At 30.5% G+C, this 20841-nt stretch overlaps 3 protein-coding genes across 4 annotated transcripts; all 3 read left to right on the forward strand.

The window, feature by feature from the left end:
• The first annotated feature begins 1819 nt into the window (after nucleotides 1–1819).
• LOC111309051 (uncharacterized) lies at nucleotides 1820–4006 on the forward strand. Its single transcript, XM_022907866.2, has one exon. The coding sequence runs from the start codon at nucleotides 2447–2449 to the stop codon at nucleotides 3872–3874; it is 1428 nt and encodes a 475-aa protein (XP_022763601.1). The 5' UTR covers nucleotides 1820–2446; the 3' UTR covers nucleotides 3875–4006.
• A 4355-nt stretch (nucleotides 4007–8361) lies between these two features.
• On the forward strand, nucleotides 8362–9395 carry LOC149519931 (uncharacterized). The gene is made up of 3 exons (XM_089742595.1): nucleotides 8362–8641; nucleotides 8819–8912; nucleotides 9119–9395. The coding sequence occupies exons 1-3, from the start codon at nucleotides 8386–8388 to the stop codon at nucleotides 9219–9221; spliced, it is 453 nt and encodes a 150-aa protein (XP_089598721.1). The 5' UTR covers nucleotides 8362–8385; the 3' UTR covers nucleotides 9222–9395.
• An 8243-nt stretch (nucleotides 9396–17638) lies between these two features.
• Nucleotides 17639–20241, forward strand: LOC111309053 (transcription factor GTE7-like). Of its 2 annotated transcripts, XR_002692329.2 has the most exons (4): nucleotides 17639–19292; nucleotides 19397–19601; nucleotides 19697–19918; nucleotides 20002–20241. XR_002692329.2 is itself a non-coding variant. In XM_022907870.2 (3 exons), the coding sequence occupies exons 1-3, from the start codon at nucleotides 17862–17864 to the stop codon at nucleotides 19753–19755; spliced, it is 1695 nt and encodes a 564-aa protein (XP_022763605.2). In that variant the 5' UTR covers nucleotides 17639–17861; the 3' UTR covers nucleotides 19756–20241. The 2 variants fall into 2 exon arrangements, 1 of the variants encoding a protein (XP_022763605.2); XM_022907870.2 differs by having other exon boundaries at nucleotides 19697–20241.
• Nucleotides 20242–20841: the final 600 nt, after the last annotated feature.

Raw genomic sequence — 20841 nt, forward strand, 5'->3', positions numbered from 1 at the left:
AATTAAAAAAAAGAAATAGAATATGAAAAAACCAATGAACTATACTTATTACCTAGTTGAAACCAATCTAAATGTGTGCTCATTTTTCTTTCATTATTGAAATCTAAAAATATATATATATATATATTATAAATCAAAGAAAAAACAACCCAACATTATCACAAACTTATTTTTAAAACTAAAAAAATAATAATAAAAAAATTAAAGAATAATAAAGGCATAAAATGAATTTACTTGCTCATGAGTATGATGTGATTATTATTCTTTCTAATTTTTATCAATTCCTATCAAAATTCATAAACCATAATTGTCAAATAAAAAAATTGTATTATTAAATTTTTAATTATAATAATAACGAATAAAATAACATTGTTTAAAAGATAAGGCTCTCATTTTATGAGCTTTTTTATTTTTATTTTGAGATTTTGATTTCAGCAAATTAAATTTTATTAAGTTTACACACACACACACACATATATATATATATGTAAAACTATGATTAAATTTGAAAAGAAAAGATAAATTATGATTTAGTATATTTAAATTCAAAATTTATGTACAATTTTTAATTTTTGATAAATTTTGATTTGAATTTAAATGTTACAAAAAAATATTTAATTTGTATAATTTATTAAATAATTATTTGACAATAAATAAAATTTTATTAAGCCTATATGTATTTAGGATTATGATTAAGTTAAAAAAGAAAGATAATTTATAAATTATAATTTAATATATTTGAATTTAAAATTTATGTAAAATTTTTAATATTTTATAGATTTTGATTTGAATTTAAATAATTATCCAAACACATTAAATTTACATAATTATCCAAACATATTAAATTTAAATAATTTATTAAATAAAGTTATTTGATAAATAATATAATGTAAATATTATTCTACGTATCATAAAAAGAGACTAGTTACATAGATGTTTATATCAACAAATCTTATCAAGTAATTTTATATAATATAATATAATATAATATATTAAATTTTTTATAATAATTAAAATATTGATAAATCGATATTTCATTGACTTATTTTTTAGAAGTCATGATTATATAAATTAAATTTTTATACTAGTTTAGGATGAATAAAATTACATTCATTTATAAACAAAAAAAAAATAGTAACAAATGTTTGAGTGTTTTTTATAATTATTATATTAAATAAGCTATAATTTATAATAATTAAAACTCATAAAATTAACCATTAATATTTGTACCTGATATAAATATTATTATAAACAATACTTTAATTAATCTTAATTGGTACAATAATGACACTTAATTAGCAAAGTCCAAAAAAGAGGTAGCGAAAGGATGAAACAAATGTGGAAGACGAAGGATCAGACGATAAAGTCTTAGGAGCTACGCGATATCTGCACTTTTTCGCTTTCCCACGCTTTGCACGCGGGCCATCTTGTGCATTTCTCACGATTAGCCCATTGCGCGTAATTCACGATTTTTTTTATAAAAAGAAAAAATTATAGTACGAGATAAATGAAATTATGAGATTTTATCAATAAATGAAATAATTACTGATTTTAAAATTTAAAACTTAAAATTTTATTTTTTAAAAAATTGACATAAATCAACTAAACTTAATTTAAATTTACCGATTTCCTGAATATTATTTGTATTATAAAAACTGTAAAAATTTTCATCTTGGACCAAGTCCAAGTCCGTCGCAAATCTCATTCCCTATCGGCAGACGAAAGTCGTAGTTGACATTACCACCCCAATAAGGAAGTAAAAAAACAGTGTGAAGACTCTAACAACTGTTTGATTTAAAGTTTTGAGAAATTTTGATGGCAAATTTCAAGAGTAGTTATGTATTTAGAATAAATTTTAATGACAAGGACACACACAAAACAAATACGTATAGATACTCAAATGTAAGTCACATGTGGGGAAATGGTGGAACGCTCGTAGGTGTAGGCGAGAATCCTATTACCCGAGGCCAAAAGTGAAGTGTTTGCCACTTACAGCTTCAGAGAGAGAGAGAGAGAGAGAGAGAGAGAGAGTTGTGTCGCGTGAGTGAACCGTGAACGTTGATTGTCCAATCCCAGTCAACACATCACTCTCTTATCGCTTCTCTCTCAATCAATACAAACGCACCCCTCGGCCCCACCAACACTCCCTCAATTCCTCCCTCTGTCCCCACTTCTCGCTTCCCACGCTCGACCCCAACCCGCTCTCTTTACCTCGAAGTCTCTTGCTGATCTAACCTTGAATCAGCCCACACTATTGCTCGTAGCACCCAAGTTCCATGCACTTGTTGGTCACCATATCCCACTCTCTCCCCTCCAAATAACCCCTAACAAACGGCACAAGATTTTAGTTTGCTTTTCATCGTGGACTGACTCTCTCCAAACCATAAAACACTCTCCACTCAGAACCTCTCTGTAGAATTTTCATTTTTCTTTTACTTTTTAAATAATGGAGAATTACTCTTATAACTCATATCCTGACTCCGGCGACTCTTCGCCACGATCCCGAGAAATCGATTTCGAAAATCCACCGCCATGGGAGGACCAACCGCAGCATGCACAAAATTACAAGGCCAAGTTCATGTGCAGCTACGGCGGCAAGATCCACCCTCGCCCTCATGACAACCAGCTATCTTATAACGGCGGAGAGACTAAGATCCTAGCCGTTGAACGCACCATCAAATTCTCCTCCATGATCTCCAAGCTCTCCGCCCTCTGTTGCGGCGGCGACGCCGAAGTTTCCTTCAAGTACCAGCTCCCCGGCGAAGACCTTGACGCCCTTATTTCCGTCACTAACGATGATGATCTCGAGCACATGATGCACGAGTACGATCGGCTTTATCGAGCCTCCGCTAAGCCTGCTAGGATGCGGCTTTTCATATTTCCGGCAACTGGCTCTGCGAATTTTGGGAGCGAAGGGGCGAAATCGGACCGGGACCGGTTCATGGAGGCTCTAAATTCTGGTCCGACTCCGGGAGGAGAAAAAAACGCTGCTATTCCACCAAACAACGTGGATTTCTTGTTTGGACTTGAAAAAGGGATGGCTCCGCCTCCGCCTGTGAAAATCCGCGAACCCGTGGCGGAACCGGTGACCACGCCTCCGCCTCCTGTACCGGAAGTCGTGGGGTCGGATCATGTTTTGAATCCGGTTGAAATTCAAAGACAGTTACAAGAATTTCAGAGGCTTCAAATTCGGGATCAAGAACAGCTCGCTATGTATAGAAAGAAGACTGAAGACGCTGCTTCTTTGCCTTATACAGGGGAGTACTACGCCCATAAATTACCTGAAAAAGCGCCGCCGGTGAATTTACCGGTAACTTTACAACAACATGTGCCGCCTACAGCTGGATATTGGCCGGAAAAACAAATTTCTGGCGGAGGTTTCCCTGCAACCGTAACTACAACCCCAGGCCCACCACCGCCGGCGGAACATCCTGTTTACATGATTCAAGCACCAGGACAGGCTCCGGTCACGGTCTACCATGCACCTCCACCAATTCCAGCTGCAGCACCAGCACCACAAATGGTTAGACCAGTAACCGGACAAGCCGGTCAAGGCTACTACGCCAACGTTCAAAGAATGTCACCCGAAGTCTACCGGGAGCAACCTGTTTACAACATGATGGCCCAACCTCCGCCGACTCAACACCCGCCAATATCGGCCATGCAGCAGCAGGTGATGAGGCCGCAGAGTGGAGGAGTAACAGATACTGCATACGCACACATGGCAGCGTACGACAGGCAGGTTTACTATACTGCGCCGGGGGGTGTTGTGGTGCCACCTCAATATCAAGGCGTTGGCGTTGCTGTTAGTGGTGAAATGAGAGGCGGCGCCGAGGGTAAAGTGGTAAACAAAGTTTCCCAAGGTTCAGTTTAATTAATTATGAAAGAATTTGTGATGTATTTGTTAGCTTTAATCGGTAATACGTATTACTGTGTCGAGTCAGTATATTTTATTGTGTTTTTGATGCTATATGAGATAATAAGTATGTGAATATTATTTGCTTAATTTTGTTTAGCTGTTGAAATTATGCTTTGGGTTACCCTTTTTAGGCGTTTTCTCTGCTTTCTGAATTTTGATGGAATTATCCAAATTTTCTCACAATCGTCTGTTTGGTTGTGTTCGTGGCAGAAAATCTCTGGCCATTTTCATTGCATGAGAGATTGTTTGAAAGAGGATTTGGTTTAGAAAAAAAAATCTTTTTTCTAAGGGCAAAAAAAATCTTTTTTCAAAATTGGCTGCTTGACATCAAAATTTTTTCAACAGTTCTCCTCTTTTCTTATCCTGCCCCTCTCCCAGTATCTTGAGCACCCCTTTTCATAGTGACTTGGTGATGCTTGATGGAACTTCCTTTTCCCACTTTGTTCTACTTAACAGTGACCGTCGAGGTTGATTGGCTTTTTTGGTAAGGAATATATAACTTTTGTCTTGTCTCTATTTGTTTTATGGTATATTAATGGAGCCTAAGTGAATGCTTTAGTAAGATGAATAAATCAAAGATTCGAGATCTGATTCGATCATCACTTAATCATCTCCATTTCTTCTTTTCCTGAATGGTCTCGTAGCCTATTAGGTAAGCTAAGGGGGAAAAAAGGTTGAAATTAGAATCTAAGAATTTCCCTGATGACTACTCTTCAAGAAGTGACTTCCACAAAGCAATTGCACATTAGAGAAAACCCATTATGTTAGTGATATTAGAGACAGCGTATAGAAGGGAGGCAAATGGAGTTTGGGGTTTTGGCTGTGATTGAAATTGAATTTATTTTTGTCAACAAAGTTCATATGTTTTGCTAAAACTGGGCCTACGTGAGATTTTAAATCAAGTTGGCATGTACAAAAATCTAAAATATCTAAGTATAATTGCTTTAGCTATTCCTTTTTCGACAAGCAATCTTCAAAATTATTGCAGACTGATCACGGCAATTGCTGATAATTCGAAATTAATTGAAGGGAATTTGTCCTTCGTCTGAGCATATGTCTAATCCAGCCAGCTCTTGAATTCACACCAAAACCAAAGGAACCCAATTTTAAAAGCAGAAATGTAACCATCAAATTTGTTGATAGCGTTTCACCTTTGAAAACTAAAGGTTTTTTTTTTTTTCTCTTCGCACAGCCATTTTATTCTGTCGACGAATATGAAGGGTTGGTTACCTGTTATACTCATTGAATAAAACTCCAAAAAGCCTGACAAAGAAAGCATGAAAGAGACTTCTTCTTCTTATACAGTATCGTAAGCATTTTCTGAGTGACCAAACACACAGCAATCATGTAATAACAGGAAGAAATGAGCCCACCACCGCTAATTTTCTTTGAATTGAAGCAAAAGGGAGAGCAAGAAAATCATTTTCTTATCCCAATTCCCATTATAATTACACAGATATCGCCATCTCTATGCGAACATTGGACTGGCCCTTGTTTGCTGACATTATCTTAAGACAATACGTGGCGCCAATTTGTGCGGTGTGCTGTTTTGGTTTTTGACTTAAGATGCCCCTCTGTTTGACTAGATTTTTGTAATTTCGTTTAAGCAATACTATTATTGTCATTATTATTATATCATTGTCCAATTTAAAAGGTTTATCTGTTTGGTTTTAGGTGGGGTTTGGACAGTTTTTTGGCAACAAATATTTTAAAATTTAATTCGGCCATTATTGCGATCCGATTTTTTTATGGAAGAACGCAAGGGAAAAAAAAAAACATATTACATCTCAGGCAAAAGAATTAATAAATTAAATTTTAATTTTAATTTAATTTAAACATGAAGTATAAGAAAGAAAAGTTTAAAAAGTTTTCGTATTTAACAAAATATTGGGTACATTAGAGTTGGTTTAGCAAGGGTCAAGGTGGTTTAATCTTGATTACCCTTGTGTAATTAAGACAAATATTTTTTTTAATTTAAATTGTTAATTTAGAAAACAAAAATGGAATTTAAATGGTTTTTCACTATTGTTAAATTTGGCGCATTTAATATTTTATTTTTAAAATATTATCCATAACAACGAACCTTGATTAATAATGAAAGAAAATGTAAATTTTCTTGTTAATTACATTAATCCTTACAGGTGAAACTAAGCTGCCCTTCTCAGTACTTTTTTTTATGTTCCAAAAAAAAAAATTGATAATCTCACGGATAAAATAAAATTATAATTTAATTCAATTAATTTTTTAATTAAAAAATGGAATTACATCTTTAGGCCCATTAGTTAGCTTGGTTCATGCTGACTTCGGGCTCAACATTGTTATGGCTTTAAAGTCGATATATATCAGACAGAGCGAATTAAAGTTGCATAGAACAATATTTTGTAAAAGGGATTTGGGCTTGGCTAGGCCCAAATTATGTAAAAGTAATTAGGATAATTTTGCCCTTTTTTGTTGCTTTTTGTCAGAACAAACTTTCTTTTGTTAAATCAAAATCCCAGGTGAGAATTAAGAATTTTAATTTAAGCCATTATTAAAAATCATTAAATCAACATTTATTAAATTTTGCTAAGACCAAATGCATTTTGTCATTTCAAACTAAATCTTTGCACTAATTTTCAAATATTGTTATATTATATAAAGAAACTTTTTTTTTTTTTTGGGAGAGAAGCATTGAATAACCATCATTTTAACGAAGCAATGATCCCAATTGAAAGCTTTTTACCTTTTTTAAGTCAGTATAATTTTTTAAAATATTCAAAGTTATAAACTATTAAATTTTAATTATTAAAATTAAATTTTTAATATTTTATTAATAAATCGTGTGATTATCAGAGGTCACTGTAAATTTTTATTTAGTCCACAAATAAGTAAAAGAATATGCAAGAATTTGATTGAAATAATGAAAAGGGAGTCTAAAGGGATTCCCTTAGGATAAGTAGTGAGGTTAGTTGTCAATCAATACAACATTGAATTATTTGAGGTGCCCAAACAGACTCAAACAAAAGGAAGAACAATTTATAAAATAAAAAAAGAAAAAAGAAAAATGGAATTAGGATAAAGGAAGAAAGGGACAAGAAGAAAAACAAATAAACAATAAAGCAAGAATGGAATTACTCGCTTAAGTTATGAGAGCATAATTGAGATCTGAAACAATGCCTGCTTGCGTACGGTAAAAGGTGCACTTCAATATTTGATTTTCTTCTTCCTTTTCCCCAACAAGGCTGTTGCCAAAAATTTTTTTCAAATAATTAATCAAGACGACGTTCTTTTTAATTTTTCTTCTTCAATTTTCCCGGAATCCAAACACCACCACATGGTAATTGAAAACAAATGAAAATAACAAGTCTAATTTTCCATTGTTCAATGCTTCCTTTTACTTGCGTCAAATACTATCTTCCAAAAATGGTTAATTGTTTTATTTTTTATGAAGTTTCAAGATCCCTCATCAATTTGATTCAAAAGAAAGGAAGGATAATTAAATTAAATTTATATATATATATATAGGTTACATTTGATATATAAAATTGTAATACGATAAAATAAAATGATATTATGAATAAGATTAAATTAAATAATATTATTTTATTTTATATTTGATATATGTAATGATTAAAATATGATAATTTATTTATTGATCAAAATTATTTTTTAAAAAATTTATATAATTTAAATTATTGATATAATTTTTAAATTTATAATAAGACATAAATTTAATCTCATGAATTAAAAATAATTATTTTTACTTTAAAAGGATTGAATTACTTTATATTAAGAGAACTATATATATATATATATAAACCATTTAAGCGAAACTAATCCTAATCCTATGCATGGTGTGTAAGGAATATTGGTTTATCAGACAAAGGACCTGTTCGAATCTGAACAAATGTTTGAGACCCTCCTTAGGAAACTCCGAATGGAAAAAAAAAAAAAAGTGCAAAATAAAAGCATTGAGCTGCTTTTGGCCACGCCTTTGCGGTATTTTATTCCTCAGGAATCAGCTGACGGATAACGACATTTTATGACTTGAAAAAAGATTTCAACTAGTTAATGCTTCAAAGCAGCACAATATAATCGTCTTAAAAATTTATTTTTGAATATTTTTAAAATATTCCAAAAATATTGTTAATTGATTAAATTCGATATATTAATCAATGGAATAAAGTTTTAGTGATTAAGAAATTATACAATACCTTTGAAAATGTTTCAAACCAAAAAATTAGATTAGAGAAACTCACCATATAGAGTATCTTAATTTCAAATGCTCATAAATAAGGATTCAAATTTCATGTGAAATAAACTTCAAAGATTCATTTTATCTTATAGCTGTTTTATTTGTTTCTTGCATACCATAAATTGTGGGCTGAAATAAATCTAAAATCTGACATTTCGTGCTCGTCTTAAAATTATATTATCTCATTGCTTTTGGTTTTACGCCTACCAAACTCAAAAAAGCAACAATTTATATGCTCTACTCGTTGTTGATGCACTTTATTAAGCAGTTTGTTTCAGGATCCTTCTTTTCCTTTCCACACAATATATTCTCTTCCTCAACCGATGTCCAATCCTTGCTAATTCTCTCTTTTTCCATGTATAAATTAAATGCACATGCCTGCCTGCCTCAATCCCAAATCTACATATTCTTATCCTCCATTTCACTCTTTCTCTGGTGTTTTGCCAACATGACTGACTACAAGTACGGATATCCCTATCGTCCTCCAGGTATATCAAATCCTTGCATCGATCCTGAGTTCTTAAATGATCTTGGAAATCTTGTTTTTCCCACACTAGTGTTTTTGAGTGTTTCTTGATTTTCATTTTCTGGGACAACCATTTTGAAAGTTTGAGGAATTTATACAGATTTTGGTTAATTTTACCTGTGTATAAAATATGGTGCAGGTGCTTATCAAGGGCCACCTCCAGTTATGGCACCTCCTCAGTATTATGCACCCGCACCACCACCCAGGAGAGAACCAGGTTTTTTGGAGGGATTGTATGTGCTCTGCAGCCTTGTTTTTGTCCTATATATATAATAATAACATTAAAAAAATACCACATACTTCAAATTTACATTTAAATGCATACAATATAGATAATCTTGTTGGCCTAGATGTATAGCTTTTCCCCAAAATTTTTATGTTTTACTTTCTAGTTTATCTCCAACCATGTCCTGTTAGACTAATCATTCTTCCAATCCAGAGCTGAAAATCCTGTTGGGGACATCGAATCTGAAGGTTGTTCTTGTCTTGTTTGTCATAATTTGCAGCCTTGCGGCTTTGTGTTGTTGTTGTCTCTTGGATGACTGCTGCTGCGACCCCTCCGTGATAATTGTGGACTAGGATCCTAAATCGGCAAGAATTTATCCAGCTAGCGTTGATAGCAGTTTGATAGCTGATGCAAATTAAGAAATCTATATTGTATTTGATATATATGCTGTAATAGATGAAAGTTTTTAACAGGAATCCCCATACTTTGACGGTTCTGGCGTATGATTTTGCAGTTATTTTGATGGAGATGTAGCATTTATGTATATACCTTAAAACAAACTGTCACATGATTATGTCTTCCTTAGTTATATCAACAAAGCTATAGATCATGTGGAACGACCTCTGATCATGATAAAAAGACAACAAAAAAGAAACATTTGTTGGCATCTAATATCCCTAACTTAAGATCCGCATCCACAGCTAGCATTCAATCATTAGGCTCTAAACATGTACCAAATTGGATTGATGGCTTAAGAGTAGGTGGCTCCATGAATATGGATGACTCTAAATCTCTTATAATTGAAGCAAACTGCAGCGACAAGAAGTCCCACAAAAGACTCTCCTCTTTTTAGCATGCCGACATACAAAATATTGCCCTGTAATTATTCAGCTTTTTGTTTGTTGGAGATAGCACGAAAGGATTCAAGTAAAACATGCACATGTTTAATCAACTTTCTCATCAGTGTTGTGTCCTTTATCTACTGAATTCTGTTCCATATTCAATTGTTAAGAGCTTAATTTATAGCGATAGATGATAGCTGGATTTTTTTAGCCTGTCGAAAGATTAGAGAGAACAAGAGTAATAATGAACTTAAAGATGAATTAATGACATCAAAGAAATGTTCACAATAAATGAAAATTCAGAAAGGAATTGATCAAATCGTGGATGTACTTTTTGGAATAAAAGTATAATTAGCTATATGTTTTGTTTTTTAAATTGCCCTGTCTATTCAAAGAAAGATGCACACAAAAAGGGTCCTTTTCTCGTCGCATAACAATGCTAATGGCAGTGTTGAACTGTTGATCCAGAAGGTTCTAAAATTATGTAGCAGAAAGAAACGCATACCCACCTCCCCTTACTGCTATTCCCTCACCCAACTCGATAAAATTAAAATTTTAATATTTTATTAATAAATCACGAAATTATTAATACAATAAAAATATAATTTAGTAAATATTTTTATTTTTTTATAGTAGATAAAACACAGAAACTGTTAAAATCATAATAAATTTGACAGACGTAAAATCTTATATAACTAATACTCACGTACCCTAAAGCTATAATGCCAGGTTCTGGTTAGTTTAATTAACAAATTTTAAAATTAAATATCATATTCAAGAATTTATAGGGTAAAAAGAAGCGGTTTCATTCCCAAGAATTTGTGATAAACCCTTTCCTTGGTGGTGATGAAAAGACAAGAAGATGAAAAATGAAATGGTCCAAGTCCAAGGCAGTCTGCTATAAATTGTTAAAGACTATATCTATAAAATTTTATTGGTGAATTTATATATATAGTCCTTCACTTTCACATAATTTACAAATTTTACAAAAAAATCGATTTATGTAGGAACAAAATTAAATACCAAGACGAGAATAAAGTGCCAAGTTGGCTGCATAAGCAAAGAACAATAGGAAAGCAACAAGGTTTCTTTTATTCTATTAATGTGTTCAATTCAGCCTTCGACATTGTTTTTTTTTTTTTTACTACTACTATCTAAGTAAATTATTTATTAAACTAAATACATCAAGTTGTTAACTTGTTGTTCAATATCGGTACACTTGGACGGTTGACACAAGTTGAAAAACTTCTTCGAAATTTTTTGCCGAAATATATATATTTTATATTTAAAGTTTTAGAAATTAACCTTGTTATTAAAATTAAAAATTTAATACTTCAAAGAATTCAAGAAAATGAGTATGTAAAAAAATATATATGATTTTGAAAAAAATTTTGAATTAATAAAATTCAACAAGCAAATTAGTGATGTCCAAAACTTTATAAAAGCAGTATCCGTACAAAAAAATCATGACTACTGAAAAATGATACTTCAATTATGATTTTCATTTAAAACCACTCATCTAAACAAAAATATTACTATTACAAGTTATTATTCAAGTTCTTTAGGCATTGCCCTATTTACCGAGTACTAGTAATAACTTGTATTGATTTTAATTTTTTTGGTAAGGACAAAATATCATTTCAAAATCTTAAGATGATTTATGGAGGTTAATTTTCAATATAAATTTTTTTAAATATTTTTTATTTGAAATACCTAATTTTGCTCGGTAATCCACATCACTTATATTTTTACAATAACAAACTATATCCTTTTTATGTGAAAAATATCCATATTAATAATTATGATTTTACATATTGATAATTTTAGAATATCTTGTTTATACCTTTCATCAATTGAGTTGCATATATTTAATATATTTATAGGTTTTTCATAAAGTAGTGACAAAGAATAACTTGTACAAATGGTTTTTTTTTTTTGGGTTCTTAAAGTTATTTATTCAATTGCATGTATTCTAAATCACCTTTAAGAAAAAACAAAAAGAAAAAAAACTCAAATTTGAAAAAAGCAATAGCTTAGTGTAAGTCTGTATGAGCCTTACATAAATTTTTTATTTTTTATTTAGTGATAAAGATGACTTTTTAAAATCTTAAGTTTTTAAGTTTAAATTTTATTATATGTGAGTTTAATTATTTGGTTATTTTTTAATTTGTTATTTAATTATAATATAATAATTAATTATTTAATTAATTATATGAATGTGATTTTTTTATTATAATACGAATAAATTCTTAATCAAAGAAAAGTGTAGAAAAATTAAAAAAAAAACTAAAATAACAAAATAATATTTAAATTTTATCCATTTATTTAAATAAATTTTTATATTTTAATCGCATTTAAATAAATTTTTTTATTTAATTTACATCAAAATATATCATTATCCTTTAATTTATATTTAAATAAAATTTTAATTTATAACTAAATAAATATTTAATATATATTAATTTCTTATTTGAAACAAAAACATATTTGAAGACAAATATGTATTTATTTAACTAAATTTAAAATATAAAGATTTATTTAAAAAATTAAAATGATTAAGAGTTTTTTTTTTTTTATCATTTTAGTCTTGTAATGTCATAATTGCCCTCGGATTGACATAGTATTCCCCACGCAAACTCTACTTTCCATTCCATTACCTCCAAATTAGCCATTTCCCATGATGGGACGCGCTGTAACACTCATTATTGGTATTACCTCCAAATTAACTCACTGTACCAGGAAATGTACGCGAAATGACTGATTTACCCTTAGAAATGTTCCATCCCGCCAAGTTAAACCTTGGATCCCGCCACGCCAATTTTATGTCGCTTTGCCTTTTTCTTCACTTAATCAAAGTGTTTCAAATTTTATTCCTAGTACTTTCTTTTAAAGTTATCATATTAAATAAAATTTTATTTTTAATACATTAAATTCATCAAATTAAAAATTAATCATTGCATTTAATATAAAATATTATTTATAGTAAATAATATTTACATTACTTTTAAAAACATTTGTCGGCCAAATCTTTTACTGAATAATTAATTAAAGTTTCTTCTTTAGACAAAAACCTATAGGAAATTAATGAAGGTAACTTCAATATGGTTTTCACACATATTTAACACCTATCTATTGGCATCTTATTCACATGTACTCTAAGTAACTAATTTGTTGAGATTAAAGTATGTATATATTATCTTTCGCTTCTTGATTTAATAATAAAAAAAATTTTAAAAAAAATATTAAAATTTGAATTCAAATCAAATCATCATTCTTCATTTTCATATATAATAGAGCGTTAACCTCTTTTGAATAAAAAAAATTGTATATATTATTTCATTTTTGTTATAGCAACTGCTTTTTATTGAAAAAAAGGGGTTTCATTTTCCAACTTGTTTGGAAAATGAATTAGGCTCAAACAAAATTTGAAGGCATCTTTGTTGTATATGTCATCAAAATATATGTTTTGTAAAATTGTTTTAGGTGTCTTTTATAAAATATAAAGGTTTGAAAATCATATAATTTGCATTTGATTAAAGAAAGTGATGTTTGAAAGTTGACAAATAATTTTTGAAATAAAAAAACAAGTAAAAAGATTCTAATGTTATTTAAAGGAAATTTGAATGATTAAGTTTAAAAAGAAGTTATTAAAAATTTGCATAGGGTACCAAAATGCCTTAAAGTGGATATGATACTTTATTTCAAAATGTTGATTCTTCACTAAAGAAATATTTATTAATAAAAAAAAAAACTTTTAGCACCGATTGAGAATTATAAATACTTCCATTAACATTCATTTAACACACCTTTACATTCGATCTCTCAATAGTAATTTGATTCTCTCATTTTCATTTTTGTTTCATGTTTTAAGTGTATTATGGGATAATATTTTCAAAATGTCTATTTATACTTAAATGAGAAAACTATTATTTTTAATTAAGTTTCTTAGAGGTGCTTTGCTTTAGTTTGTGCTTTTCAAATAAAATTACATTCATTGACTACAAATATTCCAATCTCTAACCATATTAAAAAGAGTTAATTTTTTTTATTTCAAATTTTAAAAATTATACAAATTGATACTTATAGAAATAAAATGTGTAATTTTATATTATAAACTTTCAAATTATGTATCATATTAATCCAAACTATAATTATAACAATCATATCAATTTATATATGTAATGTTTGATTAATATTATTAAATTACGTGTTTATCACATAGACTATCGATATATTTTTTCAATAAAAATTAAAAAAAATATATATTTTATCTGAATCATAAAAATTATTTAAGATCAATTAATTATTTTTTATCGTGTAACATTCACCTAAAGTTGTTTACAAAATATTTAATACTTTTAATTTAATAAATGACATGTATATAATAAAATTATATAGATTAGATATCATATAAATGAGTTAACTTAATAATATTATAATTTAAATTAAAATGATATGTTATTTGAGAGTTTATGGTGCAAAATGTAAATTTTATTTTTTTAAGTATCAAATTTTAAATTTTCTCAAAATTTGACTATCAAAAGTATAATTAAATCTATTAAAAACAAATAAATAAATAAATAAAGAATTATGATGATTCTTCTCTAATCTCCAATTATAAAGAAAAGGCAAGCCTCAAAAGAAATTCATGAAACAGATTCCCTGCATTTTAAACACTATAAGGCTACATAGAACAGTCACTGATTAAAATATATATTTATGTATTTTTTTATAATTCTTAATTTATTTTTATAAAAAAAGTTTTTCGGTCACTGAAATAATTAGAATAATCAATGCTTTCATTATTAGATGCCTTCATAAAAAAACAAAAAAAAAATGGAAGACAAAAAAACAAAGATAAAGAAAGCATACTGTTTTCTATTTAATGTGGGTAAGCATAGTATCATCCACTAAATTTAAATGCCTTCTGAACTGTACTGGACGGACCGAACCAAATTAGCATTTGCCAAAAAAAAAAAAATCAAAAGAATAAAAATTGTGGGAGTGAGGACCAATGATAGAATTACAAAAAAAAAAAAAAAAAACCCAATGATTGTACCAACGCTTCATACATGCGAAAATATAAATAAAAAAATATTTATTCATTGTCGACGGATTTTTAAATTTTACAAATGAAACGAAACATACATTCTAAAATGTATTAAAATAACTAAAAAATGCGCATCAATTTTTTTGTTTTATTTGTAAAATTAAAAAAAATTATTAGAAATATATAGAAACGAATTTTATAAATAAATAAATATTTATAATGAATTGGTAAAAAAAAAGTGATGGTAAAAAAAAGTGAAATGAAATAAGGGTGCCTGAAAATAATAAATAATAAATAAATAATATACTTAGGATTTAATGTTGGTGTTTAATTGTAATAAATATTTATTTAAAAGATAAAATGATATACATTTTTTTTTGCCATAAATGATGTATATTTCAATTAGGATTAATCTCATGATTGATTTTTTATTTATAGTAAAATATTTAATGTAATATTTAAATTTTAAGAATTTTTAATAAAATATTGAAACTATTAATTAATTTATTATTTAAATAATAACACGTGATAAATAAAAATTTTTGTAAGTATTATATTAATTAATAAATTTATAATTTAAGTAAAACTTTAAAATTTTTTTAAATTGAGTTATTATATTAAATATTTTATTATAATTTAATAAAATTCATGACATTAACCATTTTAATTAAAGAAAAATGATGAGGTCCATTTTACAAGTAATATTCCAAAATTCAATTAGTTGTTATTTTTTGGTCTAAAGCTGTCAGATTAATTAGACATTGTACAAACCAAAAACGTAAGTTGGGAAGAACGTTCCTTTAATATGCATAAGGGCTTTCCAACCATTCTTTTTTAGTAAGGTAAGAAGAAGGAAAGACATATATTATTAAATATATTTTATAATTAAAGTTTAATGAAAATATTTTATTTTTCCAAATAAATTATTATAAAGTTGAAGCAAAGCTTAAAAATTATATTCAAGGCTTAGTCGAGTTTAATTAGATTTTTTAACTTGATTAACCTACAAATAAAAAAATTGCAATGTTAAAATTACATTCGTTTAAATATATGTGATAAAATTGATTCTTAAAGTAAAATGGTAAAATGGTAAAATTTATTATATTATTTTTGTCAAAAAATTACCCAATATAACTCTAAACAAGAAAAAGAGGACAAGTGATTATAAATTGATATCTTAATATAATGAATGAAAATTTTTGATCAAAATCTAACAAAATTTTTTTAGTTCAACTTCTTAAATCATATTTTTGTCTTCAATTTAAATTGTTTTTATTCATTTGATCGGCTTCATTATTAAATTTCAATTACATTTTATCTTAATTATCAATTTTTTTTAATAATTTTTTGAGATTTATAAATACTTACTATACTTAGATTTTATGTAAATCTTTTTTTTATATAGCAAATTTTTATTTTTTACCAATTAAGCAATCGAATTTATGAAATGAAATTAATTAAAAATTTTAATATTTTAAATATTTACTAATATACTTTTCTAAAGTAAGATGAAGGTCAAAATGTTATTTGAAAATTTTGTTGATAAATTATATTTTTTATTTTGAAAAATTATACTTTTAATTTATGAAATTAAAAATCAAATAAAAAATGTTAACATTAAATGTATAAATTAAATTAAAAATAAAAAAGAGAAAAGATACAAATATTAAATGATAAAAAATAAAATTTTGAATCTATAAAAATTTTATGCAAATTTTTAATAAATTAAATTAATATTATTATGAATATAAAAATTTAGTGCATATGCACAGATAAAAAACTAATTAGATATAAAATTACAGTCAAATTAATAGAATCAGTGTCAAGAAAAATTCATTTTTTTAATGATTGTATTAGATAAAATGCTGCCATTTTTTAACCATTCCAATAATTTCGTCAACGGTTGACATTCTAGAAATGAGCTAACTAAGTGGATTCTATGTAGAAAAATGTGGATAGATATATTCGGAAATGAATCTGAAAATTCCAACAGAATTTGATTTAAAGCTGAAGATTAGATATTCACTGTTAAAAGTAAATTTGTTAATTTTAAATATAATACAAACTTTTTTTTTTAAATTTTAATGAAAATAATATATAAATTTAATAAAAATAAAAATAAAAATATTTTATTTTTGATATGTGACATGAATTATATCATAATAATTATATATATTTAACATAAAACCAGATAAAATAGATATATATGAATTACCGAATTTAATCAAAAGTAAAAACTACTTTTACCCTGAGGATGGATAATCCACTAATTACGACATTAGTTTGGTTCCCATAATTTTAATTATGGTATAATAAACAGCACTACCTGAAACCTGACAAAGGAATAATTGTAGCACGATGATGATATTATTTTCTGGGAACCGAGGGTGATTTAGTAATTAAATACTTAATCATTTGTACATTATTACGATATTACCCTTCATGTTGACACGATCGGCACCTATACGTTTGGAACACACATGCCGTGCGGCCTCCGGCTTAAGTCGGACCACCCAGTTGGCTTCCCGTCCACGTCATCACGCAGTTGGCCGTACCCCCATATAAACCCTAAATTCACTCCACATGCACGCCAAATTCACCCCAAATCTAAACCCAAATCTACGATCCCAATCCACGGTCTATTCAATTTACACTTGTCTAAACTTTCCCATCCCAACCGTCTATTGCAGATCAGCTGGCCACACTTTTGGGCACCTTCCAAATCTCTAAAACCCTTCGATCAAGAAGAGGACTCCATCTAACGGTCATACTACTGCCCGAAACTCCTTCGGGCAGATCTCATCTCCTTTAAGAAGTGAGCCTAGCCTTCTCTTGTTCCTCGCTCATCAAGGGTTAGATCCCAAACCGTAGTTTCCACGTATAAATTTTTTTTTTTCAAAAACAAAATAATTTTTAGGCATTTAAATTCTTGGTTGCATTGGTTAGGGCGGCGCGTGCTGATTGTTCAAGTGGCGCGTGTTGACCACACTTCTCTTTCATGGTCTTAATCTGTCAATTCGAATCGGGAAACCATAGCCGGAACCATACCGGCTCCCGATAATTAATGGCGTCGGCTGTTTTAGCGAATCGAAGTGAGTCAAATTGGCCACCACAGCCGAAAAGCAGTGTTTCTAAATTCATGGGCAAAGTTCCATTCACAGCAACAAAGCCAAACCCTAACCCTAAATTCAACAAGAAACGCCAATTCCACCATCATTTGGCGCCACCTGACGATGTTGCCGGCCACGTCGTTGATGATTTTCCCGGCGTGACCCAATCCGCGGCTTCTGACGATGCGTCATCGATTAATCGGAAACTAAATGATTTTAGCTCTGGCTCTTACGTCAGCTTCCACATCAGCTCTTATTCGAGGAAGGCGTTGATTGATCTGAAGAATCAGTTAATTGCCGAGTTGGAGCAGATTCGTGAATTGAAGAATCGAATCGAGTCGAATGATTTTCACATTAGATCCAGCACCAACAGGAAACCGGTACCCAAAAAAAACATTTCCGGCAACAAACGGCCTTTGCCCTCAAATTCCAGCAAAGAATCGAAGAGATTGAACCCTCAAGAGAACGGAAAAGCATCAACGGCTCATTTGATGAAAAATTGTTCCCAAATCTTGAACAAATTGATGAAGCATAAGCATGGGTACATCTTCAATTCGCCGGTGGATGTCGTTGGATTGGGGCTTCATGATTATTATGATATAATCAAGATTCCGATGGATCTGGGCACTGTTAAATCGAGGATGGCAAAGAATTTTTATGGGTCTCCGTTTGATTTTGCGGCTGATATAAGGCTGACTTTCAATAACGCCATGTTGTATAACCCTAAGGGGCATGAGGTCTATGTGTTGGCTGAGCAGTTGCTCGCGAGATTTGAGGAGTTTTTCCGGCCGCTGAGTTTGAAATTGGAGCAAGAAGAGCCACAAGAAAGGGGTTATTATGAGGAAGAGTTGCAGGCGAGTTCTTGGGATCATGGCGAAGCTGATAGGTTGAAGAAAGATAGGGAAAGAGATGGGCGGAGGATTATTGTTGATAGGGATGATTCAATTGTGGCAAGATCTGATAAAATTGGGGGGTTTTCGGGCTTTGCTTCAAACCCAAATGTACCACCGCCTCAGATGCAGTTGCAGGCTCCGGCAAGAGTGGCTTCTCCACTAAGGGCACAGCCAGTGAAGCCATTGAAGCAACCGAAGCCAAAGGCAAAGGATCCGAACAAGAGGGAAATGAGTATGGAAGAAAAGCACAAGTTGGGGATTGGATTGCAGAGCTTGCCACAGGAGAAGATGGATCATGTGGTTCTGATTATAAAAAAGAGGAATGGGCATTTGAGGCAGGATGGGGATGAGATTGAACTTGATATTGAGGCAATGGATACAGAGACGCTGTGGGAGTTGGATCGGTTTGTCACTAATTACAAGAAGATGGTCAGCAAGATTAAGCGGCAAGCATTGATGGCAAACAATGCGGTATCTAATGACTGCAATAGGGTAAGCACATTGTGATTGCTTGATGGGTAATTGTTAATTTTACTTTATTGTACGAATTTGATGAATTTTTATTTGTACTGATTGGAAAATGATGGAAAATACAGGAAGAGGTAGCTGTGGAGAAGATTGAGGTTCCAATGGAGTTGAAGAAGCCTAAGAAAGGGGATGCTGGTGAGGAAGATGTAGATATTGGGGATGAAATGCCAATGAGCAGTTTTCCACCTGTGGAGATTGAGAAGGATAATGATCGTGCTAGTAGCAGTTCTAGCAGCTCAAGCAGTTCCAGCAGTGATTCATCATCTTCAAGCGGTATTACTCAACTCAATTCTGAAGTTTAGAACGATGATTCCTAAAGCAAAAAAATCTTTTGGGAAAATTCTTATTTCGTAAGGTTATTGTTGCAGATTCAGATTCTGGGAGTTCTTCAGGAAGTGATTCCGATGCTGATGATGCGCGGTCATAAGCCTTTGGCATAAAGGATGGGTTATTTGTTTTTTGAAGTTTGTGAGCTCAGATTTTGGGGCATCCAGGATGAGTTGGGTGGGGATATAGATGAGGTAGATTTTGCTAACATTGCTAACAAATTGAAAATTAGCTGTGGACTTCAGTAGGATTAAATGCTCAAGGTATGAACCTTTTTTTCCCCCTTTTTTTCTTGTTTTTGTTGCTGTACAGGGTGGTTTCTTAAAGTGTGTTGTGTGAATTGTAGTGGTTGCTCTCTTTGGAGGACAGAAATTTATGAAAGAAGTTGGAAACGGGGGCACCCTCGGCCAGAAGAATGAATGTGGATTTTAGTGGGTAGAGAAAATGTAGTGAACAGAATTGAGATTTGGTAGAAGACAGGTAGAAGGGAAAAATAGTGGGGTTGGAAAATACTTTGTACGTATTAACCCTAATACTTGATTTTAAGCAATCAGCATTAATAGAGGCATTTACAATTTAGTCTTTACTTCTTCTTAGTTGGTTGTTGGTAGGAATGGAATGGGTCAAATGCAATTTTTTAAGAGTGCATATCTTTCCTTGGTAAACAAGGAGAGATTATAACTGGAATGGTTGTTGTAGCCTTTAAGGGGAAAAGATGGAGAAGACTAACAATAAAAAGTAACCCTGTACAAATTTTGATTATAAGTTTGGAAAGGAATTGATGAGAGGCGGCAACTGCCTGGCCTTAGATTCGAGAGGATGGGAACATGACAAACGCCAGAATGGTGCGGACTCTAAGCAAAAAGGTATTGCCATTTCTATCAGCTCTTTTGCCTATGGGACAGGGTACCTGTGCGCCAAACTAGCTCAAGGTTTGCCTTTCGTAATTGCTAGGGCCAACTTACTATACCAAAACTGGTAGGCTTTAATCTGCTTATCAGTCACTATGTCGCCATCTGACTCGAGAAGATATTGCATTCAACTTATTTCAACAATGGTAAATCCCTCTTTGTCATCAGGAACCGATGTTACTTTCCCTGCCTTTCTTTGTGCTCAGGCCTAGCTGCTTGTGAGTTGATGAAAAATTGACTGCAAAACTGGAAATTGTTCGAAGTGACAATTTAGA

This window comes from Durio zibethinus, chromosome 2, assembly GCF_047325235.1.
Source record: "Durio zibethinus cultivar Kanyao isolate XHJ-2024 chromosome 2, ASM4732523v1, whole genome shotgun sequence".
Taxonomy (NCBI): domain Eukaryota; kingdom Viridiplantae; phylum Streptophyta; class Magnoliopsida; order Malvales; family Malvaceae; genus Durio; species Durio zibethinus.